The 9447-nt window shown below is 43.6% G+C and overlaps 2 protein-coding genes across 2 annotated transcripts; both read right to left on the reverse strand.

The window, feature by feature from the left end:
* Positions 1 to 450: 450 nt before the first annotated feature.
* LOC133886297 (glutathione S-transferase 3-like) lies at positions 451 to 3906 on the reverse strand. The gene is made up of 3 exons (XM_062326048.1): positions 3766 to 3906; positions 1162 to 1168; positions 451 to 1088 (listed from the first exon to the last, which is right to left on the reverse strand). The coding sequence occupies exons 1-3, from the start codon at positions 3904 to 3906 to the stop codon at positions 643 to 645; spliced, it is 594 nt and encodes a 197-aa protein (XP_062182032.1). The 3' UTR covers positions 451 to 642.
* A 1507-nt stretch (positions 3907 to 5413) lies between these two features.
* LOC133928218 (autophagy-related protein 18a-like) lies at positions 5414 to 8924 on the reverse strand. The gene is made up of 4 exons (XM_062374446.1): positions 7916 to 8924; positions 6545 to 6728; positions 5995 to 6121; positions 5414 to 5903 (listed from the first exon to the last, which is right to left on the reverse strand). The coding sequence occupies exons 1-4, from the start codon at positions 8816 to 8818 to the stop codon at positions 5813 to 5815; spliced, it is 1305 nt and encodes a 434-aa protein (XP_062230430.1). The 5' UTR covers positions 8819 to 8924; the 3' UTR covers positions 5414 to 5812.
* Positions 8925 to 9447: the final 523 nt, after the last annotated feature.

Here is a 9447-nt window from a genome sequence, read left to right on the forward strand (position 1 = left end):
TTCGTCCCAGCCCAGCTCGAATAGTCGAATGCCACACCAAGGGTGGGGATTGGATGGTCCTTGCACGCAGATTACAAAGCCTATCAGGAGTGTGGCCCGGACCAACACATGTGGACTGGCTCAGCGGCGGCGGCGGCGGCGGCGGCGGCGGCGCGGCTCCAGTCCCCGTCGGGCGCGGCGGCTGCCCACGCGCGCAGTCGGGGGCAAGCGGCACGGTGGGCTCGATCGCCATGCGCCAGTATCGCGTGGCAAGCGATTCCTAGCCACGGGCCTTGGGCCCAGTGATTTAGCAGCCCAAGCAGGTACGTTGGCATACGAGTTCATCGGCACTTCATTTGTTTCTTCCGAACGCAGTTCATTCATCAAGAAAGAAAAGGAATCAACAGTCATGTTGCGCTCATCGAATACATCATCTATACCGACCGAGCTGGCGCGTTGCTTCCATAGGAGCTAAAACGGCACATAAACGAGCTAGCGTTACAATATCGAGACAGTTCTGGATCTTGTCCACGGCACAGAAACGGTTTGTTGCACAGAGCACGACGCTTTTTATTCGACTCACTCGACCAGATGATCTCAACAAGCAACGACGTTACGACACACGTCCGGCTCCGGCAGCACTAGGCGCCTGGCTCCCTCAACTCAGGCGGACGGGAAGGGGATGGCGGCGACGGTCTTTTCGAACGCGAGGCGCTTGGAGATGTCCTCCCACCAGGCCTTGACGTGAGGCCTGGACTCCACGAGCTCCGCCTTGGGGGTCTTGCTGAGGTAGAGCAGGTAGGACATGTGGTTGAGGTCGGCGAGCGTGAACTCGTCGCCGGCGAGGTACTTGTTCTGGGCCAGGTGCGCCTCGTAGACGTCGAGCACCTCGGCCAGCTGGTGGGCGTGCTTGTCCACCACGATCGGGTCCGGCGCGCCGCCCATCAGGGGCTTGATGAGGAGCTGGAACACCAGGGGGGACACGTTCGGGTAGAAGTGCTGCGACTCCACCTCCGGCCACACCTCCAGCTTCGCCGACGGGGTGGGCAGCAGGTCGGGGCCCTCCGACTTGTACTTGGTCGCGATGTAGCGGTTGATCGCCCGGGACTCTGCGATGAATAAGGGGATTAAAATTTCAGAACAGAACAAAATATTTAATTTTAAAATTTTATTTTATGGTACCTGAGATCTATATGGACGAAAAATGAACAAAATATTTAATTTTACATTTCGGTATTTTTTTGCCCATGAATGAAAAAATTATAAAACGAAATTGAAATCCTATTGGGCGAACGGACAGCAGAGGTTTTGTTGACTTCGACACAGGCATCAACGTTAACAAGGTTGGGACTGAGGGACTAACGAGCAGTAGAAATCTGGCTCATTCCGATCAGATTTAGGCGAACATGGACAGATTCTTGAGTTGTTGACTTTGACACTCAAGTGGTGTTAATTGCTTTAGAAGTATCGGTAAATGGCATCGAGATCAGGATCATATATACCACAAAGTTCTGACGGTTGCTTAAGAATCTATTCGTTCATGTTTATGGGATGGTCTGGCATAGCTCTTCAACTCTAGAATTTTTATAACTAGACATCTTATTTTTATTTTAAATTAAAAATGAATATTTAAATTATTTCACTTTATACTACAAACTCCAAATCATAAATGAATTTGGAGCTGGAGCTCTAAAAAAAAGTCAGTGTATTTTTCAGACAGATGGTTAGACTGAAGAAAGCCTACCGAGATACTGTTTCAAGAATATATGACCAGCCGATCTGGATCTAGTTGGTGGTGTTAATTTTAATGTTTTTTTCTCTATTCATGGGCTAACCGGTCTGCTCTTCTGGTTTTGGCCCAAGCTGATTTCGACCCAGCCCCGTTCGGCTGCTCCTTCTTTCAGCTGGACGATTTCTAACTTCAGCAACATGAAGTCAGAGCCGCACAGTAAATTGAGTCTGAATGAACAGTATTTTGCAGTCGGCTGCTGTAGCAGAGTTACTGTTCAATGGTACTGTAGCACGATTTACTGTTTATAGAATACTGTAGCACTAAATCTGAACTGTTCACCTATGATCCGATGGCTCAGATCTACTTGAAGTCACCTGACTTCAGGTACGAGTAAAGTCAGGGGATCTCAATCGATTCGGTCTAGGGTCTGGCAGCTCCAGAGCGGTGGCAGCGACGATTGTGCTGCGTTCGGTTTCTCCAAGCTCGTGAGCTCATCCGTACTGGTTCCGATTTGGGTGATGGGGATGGACAGGAGGCGAGGAAGGATTGGGGAGGTCGAACCAGTTTTGGCGGCAGCAGCCATCCTTGGCATGCGTGCTCAAGGAGAGGTCTCCTATTTCTATCTAGCAACCGAGATCGGTTGGAATAGAGAAACAGAAAAGGTGACACATTTATCTCTGCTTTGGTGATCTCCTTTTTGGCGAGTACATGGAAACCGAGTTCATCATCTTCTTGGTTGTGTGCATTGCCCGAGGGAGCTTGTGGTGGTGGATGTCAGAGATGTGACACTTAGACTCGCCAACACGTGCCCTAGCAGTGTGGATTAGCTTTGTATCTCTGATATACTTCACGACGTTGTTGCTAGGTTTTTTGGAACAGTGGCTAGTAAGCCTTGTCTAGCCTCTCTTCTCCATTCATTTGAGTGTGTTTCTCTGTGAGTTTTCCTCTCCCTCGCTCTAGACAACAAGTTTGCTTGTGGTAACTTGCTCTGTGATGAGTGATTATTCTGAGGTTAGGCTAATTATCTAAATACAATAGTATTCAGGTAATAGTATTCAGGTATGTGTTTGGTAGTCTTAGATATTTATGTCGGTGATATAGTCTGACATGTTCTTGTTCACCGCATTATATCTATTGTTGACTTTTCGTAGGGCTACCTGTTAATTCATCCTTGGTGTTGTGCTGCTGTGATTTAGTGGATGCTTATTAACTTTGTTTCTAAATGTTGATGTTATCTCAACTCTTTTAGCTACTCTCAGACTTGCGTTGGCTAAATATGTTCAGTTTATGTGCACTTTATCTTCATAGCAATATTGTATAGGGTGTTAATTTGATTTGTGTCTAGGCTTTGTTACCAGTTGAGAAGTCGGTTACACCGTCACGATTAGAGTTTTGATCGACATAATTTTTATATATTTATCCGTTTACCCACATAGCAAAAAGGAATAAAACCGTAAAAGTAAGTTAACATGCACGAGCAACTAGACGTCATTTCGGCGGACCATTTACGCAGGTGCTATGCGCATACGCACTTCACTCCCGCTACGATGAGACGAGCGAACATGCGTGTTCTTTTAGTTATCTCATCTACGTATGATAAGCAGATAAAGGGAAGAAACCATTTAAAGTTGTTTTTATTTACATCTCCTTAATAAGTTAAGACTAAAGAAACATACCCTTTAAAATTTATTCGCCGCGATATTTCGGCCAAAAAAAATGGCGCAATTTAGTCGAGGGCCGAAGGAAGCTGCCTCGACTTGAATGGCGGGGTAGGTACGCGGCGAAGCTACCTGGTGCGTATTAACGGGCTCATATTATTGGACACGGATCCTCTGCATTAATGATGATTAATGCAGAAGATTACTGTTTACACAGTAATATGAGTCTGTTGCTACAGTTCTCTGCATTAATTAATCACTGTTTACTGCGTATCACTGTAGTTACAGTGTTCGATTCTACTGTAACACTAATTTGTACTGTAGCATCAGGTACTGTAGCGATCGATCCAATCCATCCATCTCTAAATCAAGAGCTGTGGATTGCTCTTAATGTACTCTATTGTAGTTCTCTGCAGTTGCCACTGGCAACTGCAGAGGATCTGTGTCCCATATTATTAATTGGTGCGCCACTAATATTTTAGCGCTAGCTTCGCCGCCGGCGTCCACCCGAGTGGATAGGATAGGGACGTCGGCCATGCCGGTTGCTGGACCGAGCGGATGGGGACTTGGTGACGAATACCATCTGTGTGTCGGATCGAGTCGACGGGCGGATGAATACTCCTCCTGGCAAGGTGCGAGAATTTTGGAAGAGCTCGCCAAGCTTCCACGTCTTGGTTATTTACTTATTTATGGGAAGTAAATAGTAGAGTAAATTTCGTTAAACTCCCGATAATTTGATAAAATTATTATAAAATCATATATTTAATCTATAGTTTCGCAAAATTACAGATTTAATATTATTTTTATCGTAAAACTATAGATTTAAATAATTATTTCACAAAACTACAGATTTAGTACTGATTTTATCGTACAAACTACAGATATTTTAGCAAAATTAATCATAAATAAGTAACAATTTCATAAAACTAAAGATTTAGTATCGATTTTATTACAAAATTGTATATTCTAGAGAAGTTGTTTCTAATCATATTACCATGAATAAGGATGTGAAATTGTTCATGAAACAAACCGTCCATAAGAATCTGTAGTTTTACGATAAAATCAACACTAAATCTATAGTTTTGTTAGATTATTATTTAACTTCATAGTTTTACAATAATTTTACTAAATTATCTATAGTTTTACAATAAAATCAACATTAAATCTATAATTTTGTAAAACTATTGTTTGAATATGTAGTTTTACGATAATTTTATCAAATTATCTATATTTTTATGATAAAATTAATACTAAATTTGTAGTTTTACAATAATTTTATAGAAACATATGTAATTTTTGCCATTACTCTAAATAATAATAACAGAATAATAATAGCAGGATGGGCGAAATGCCAAGACTATCTTGTGTCCGCAACACCACCGTGGCAGCTTTTCGACAATGCTAGTGCCGATAGCGTGAACGAGCTTCACGCTAATGCAACCAATATCTTTTTTGCCAAAAACACCATGCCATTCAATATCCTTTTGCAGCTCCAATAATCATGATTCCCAACAAGGCCTAACCAACAAAAGTTGGCAATGATCGTCTGCTAACAAACCAATCAATTGATGAAAATGCCACGTTGCCTAGCAGTTACGTGATACCATCTCGAGGACCAGGCAACACCAGCACCAGCCACTACCGACGATTCCATCGCTGCCACTCTGCCAGCATAGGCCAAACCCCGGGCAAAGGAGGATTGGGGGAAGGACAAGTCCCACTGCTCATCTGCTCCCTTCTAATAAAAAACATTTGACGTTTGAACATTATTATACGAGCACCGATATGTATCTTTAACAACTCTTTTCTATTAGAATATATTATAAAATTCAATAAAATGTTAAGATTATAAAAATATTTTTAAAAACAAATCTATACATGTAACTTTAATGTTTACAAACTAAATATCTAAAACCTATTGGTAGTAAGTTTATAAGTTTAACTAAACCTTATCCAAAAGGTTAAGTATTTTCGACTAGAGGGATTACTAGTCATATAACGATCGCTACAGCACGCAATCAATCAAATATGGGGACATAATTGCTGTACGAACATAATAAAAATCCACAATAGACTTGACAGTCATCTTATAAGGTTCATCTGCACGAACATAATAACCATGCATTCTATCATGTTCATCTGCACAAGGTCCGTTTAACCCTCCACAGAACATAATCAGAAATCGAAACCAACAAGATATATTTACAAATAGTATTAGCTTTGCTTAGCCCTCAGAAGAACGAGGGCGCACATATATACTGTACAACCCTGGTACAAGAAATATGAATAGGTGACGGTTATGTCGCTGTCGCTACGGACCTACGGTTGATCCGATGGTTTTAAGAAATTGTAGCACTCCAGCTGCAAGATTTCTCCGCCATTAACAGGGTCAAACTGGCATCTGTAGAAGCTGCAAGATCATGAAAGATAGATTGTCAAGTGCCTACGGTTGATCTGATGGTTTCAAGAAATTGTAGCACTCCAGCTGCAACATTTCTCCGCCATTAACAGGGTCAAACTGGCATCTGTAGAAGCTGCAAGATCATGAAAGATAGATTGTCAAGTTCAAATCTGTAGCTACAAACTACAGCACTAAAAGGATGAATTTAGATTTCATGCCTATACCTTCCATCCATACCAACAACTGTCACGGTATTTTTCTCATGTCCGAATGCAACAATATACTGCTCACCCTCATGGAGCCTGAATTGAGCTACTGACCACTCGGAGTGGAAATATTTTGGCAACACACCTGCCAGTGACAGAAAATAAACAAGTGAACATGAGCCTAATCATGAAAGGCGAATCGAAAATAGCCCGATCCTTTCATCTTGAACCTGATCACCTTTAACTCATCCTGGGTAACTAAACCATCAAAGTTCTGGTATCGTACTAAACCACCAAAGTGCTCTTTATTCTTGTACAATTTAGAATTTTAGTGGAAAAGAAAATGTAACATAACTCAGTCTGAAGCTTAAACCAACATGTAAGTTTCGATACAAACTAACTCCCTAAGTACGCTGTATCAATTTAGGAAGATATATAACATAAATCACAACTATACTCAGCTTGTGGATTCTGAAACAGAAATTTTAAGCCTATAAATGCCATTCACGGTAAACCAAAAGGGAGACTTCTGACTCAAGACATTTGAATGGATAGACAAGGAACTTACCCTTAATGAAAGAAAGAGGAGGACTTAAATGGGGAATTTCGGGATCTGGAGTCGGCAGAGGCTTATCATTTATCTTTAGATTGAACACATGTATTGTGCCTTTATCACTGGATACAGCCAAATACTGCAAATTATTCGAGAAAGCCAAGCTATATATTTCTGCTCTATCAGCACCTCTCCTTACCTATAATAGAAGAAAGCAGAGTAGCAGACACAGTTAATAACTATATCCTCAGTAAAAAAAAAAGGTACAGAAATGTTAAGACTTCATCATGTCATATGTTTGCCAATGATTACAAATTAGCAAATTGGCAAGAGTGAATATACTAAAGAGCAGCATAGATTGGTAATACTTGCACAGCGAGGTCAATAACTATGAAACTTTATCAAAATCAGTTTAAATTAGAAGCACTCCGTAGTACAATTTTATAAGTTTTTCAAATCCAAATTTAACATAAAAAGCGTGCATTCGCCAATCCATGGACCCTGTTGAATTGTTATCAAGCAAGCAGCGGTGATTAGTTGACTATCCATCCATGGCATCTTCCAGTCTCAGCCATCTGATCGAACTGGTAGGGAATGTGTCAGACATTTCTGCACACTCCTTCCTCATGGTATCACTAGGGGTGTTAATGAGCGGTGTGAATGGGTTACCGGTTTAAGAACTAGTAATCTAAGAACACTAGTACAAGCTTACTGTTGAATACATGCATTCTTTTTTTTCCTCAGACTGTTCAACCCATTCTGAACAAGCCTGGATGCTATGCTCCCTTTCTCTTCACCAGAAACACCTAACTGCACGGTACACACAGCCTGTGCTCGCGTTACATGCTAACGAATCACCAGGACCATCAACACTATATCCCGCCCTGCTGCCAGCACAATCCCAGAAATCCTAACAGTGTTTCCCGACCAGGGGAAGTGCTGCGGAGACTGGTGTTGCTGATCGAACTCTCGAAAATCTCTTAATTTCTGTGAAACAAATTTACATATTTATTGTGAGGGGCTTTGAAACTGTAATTACTTCACGTCTGGTCAGAAAATACTATGTTTTGCTTCTACTAACCCGTAAAAGAATGTGAAGCTAGCCAAGAAGCCTGTAATTAACATTTAAACAACTTATGCTATAACGTCAGTACTCGGTCGTCACAGCAAAAGCAATCCATGTGAGCTGGCACAATACAATGCCAGCAAAGTAGCACGTTTAAATATTTGATCGCAAAGCAGCGTTATTCTCGCATTTCCATCAAGCAGTTGTTCAAAGATACATTTTTCCCCTATGCACCCGACCTAATTCAGTTTTTTGTCAATTCTAGCATTCCTCGACATAACTTGCATGTTTACCATTACATGTATGTTAAGAAAGCTTACTTCCTGGAGAAGATTGCCCTCAGCAGCATTGAAGATTCTGATTAGCGTCCCCTTGGTGCTAGCAGTGGCAATCAGCCTCCCATCCTGCGACAATGCAAAGCATGCAACACGGGAAGTGTGTGCATTGATAAACTTGGTCTTCCTTGCCCCATAGTGTTCCACCCTGACCTGCCCCTTTTGTGCACCAGGGCAAACCAGCACGATCGACCCAGGCTGCTGCGACACCACGCAGAGGCCCTTAGGATTGGGTGCCGTCTCAATCTGGTGCACAAGCTTAAGGTCCGCGAAGTTGTATACAAAAATTTTGTTCTCAAGAACCACTATGATGCGGTCGCGTCGGAGGCGGACGCCACGGACGGGAGAGCGGAAGGAGAGCTCCCCGATGCAGCGGCTCTGGTGGTCGTCCCAGATCATCACCTTGTTCGGCGGGTAGTGGGGGTTATCGCCGCCGCCTACGAGCGCGAGTATGTTGCAGCGGAAGAGCATTTCCACGACGCTGATACCCCCTCCCCCTCCCCCGTCGCCGTCCCCCGCGGTGCCGAGGTCGCGGCGGAAGATCTCGCGGAAGGGGTCGCAGTTGTAGATGCGGAAGCCCGACTTGATGCCCGCCGCGAAGCAGCCGTAGTCCTGGTTGAAGGAGATGTGGAGGAGGTCCTTCGCCGCGGGGAAAGGCCTCTCGGCTCCACCACCGCCCGCCGCGACGGCCGCGGGGGCGGAGGAAGCCGACGAGACGGACGACGAATCATCGCTCTCCTCGTCGCCTGAAGGGGTGGGCTCGATTGAGGTGGTGGGGGCAGGCGGCGGCGACTCCGGCGCCTCCTCCTCCTCCTGCGGCGGTGGCAGCGGCTCGTCGGGGACGGGGTTAGGGTTTGGCGGGGCCGGCGCGGTGGCGGGCGTCGCCATGGGGGAGGGGCAGAACGGGCCGACAGGTGGGGTTGCGCGAGTATTCGACTCGGAGGTTGCGGGTGCGGTGGTGGGAGATAGCGATAATGGTCAGGGGTGAGGCGGGCTAAGAGGGGCTGGAACTAGTCTGTATTTACGGTTGTGCCATTAACGAGGTAAGGCAGGTGCCTGGTCGTGTTAGGGTTGGCGTAGCGGGAAAGGCAGCACATACCTTTCGTGGCGTACGGGTTGCCGCGATTCGACACGTAATTTGTTTCAATTTATAGATTATACAATTTAATTTTTAGATTGTAATAATACAGTAATTGTCTTTTATCAGTTTACGTAGATGTAGATGGTGCAATACAGCTTTTTACAATCCATAATCTACAAGTTTTTTTATAATATCTTAAAGCAAGTAGTCTAAATTCGATGGAATTTTTAGATTTTGACCTAAAAAAACATTTTCATATAGATTTATAGGGAAACAATGTCAAAAATATATTTTTTATGACACCATGTCTTTTGACATCGTTGTTAAATAACATGACATCGTTGCAATTGATATTACGATAACTTGTCCTATATGATCTTATAAATCCAACATAGAATATCACAAAGTCATGTTATTCAACCACACCAGCAAATGT

This window comes from Phragmites australis, chromosome 1, assembly GCF_958298935.1.
Source record: "Phragmites australis chromosome 1, lpPhrAust1.1, whole genome shotgun sequence".
Lineage (NCBI taxonomy): Eukaryota > Viridiplantae > Streptophyta > Magnoliopsida > Poales > Poaceae > Phragmites > Phragmites australis.

Coding starts and splice junctions, on each gene's coding strand:
- LOC133886297 (XM_062326048.1), bottom strand. CDS start 3,906: ATGGCCGACGTCCCTATCCTATCCACTCGGGTGGACGCCGGCGGCGAA.
- LOC133928218 (XM_062374446.1), bottom strand. CDS start 8,818: ATGGCGACGCCCGCCACCGCGCCGGCCCCGCCAAACCCTAACCCCGTC. Junction 6,729..7,915: donor AGGGCAATCTTCTCCAGGAA/GTAAGCTTTCTT, acceptor CTTCTATTATAG/GTAAGGAGAGGTGCTGATAG. Junction 6,122..6,544: donor TCCTCTTTCTTTCATTAAGG/GTAAGTTCCTTG, acceptor TGTCACTGGCAG/GTGTGTTGCCAAAATATTTC.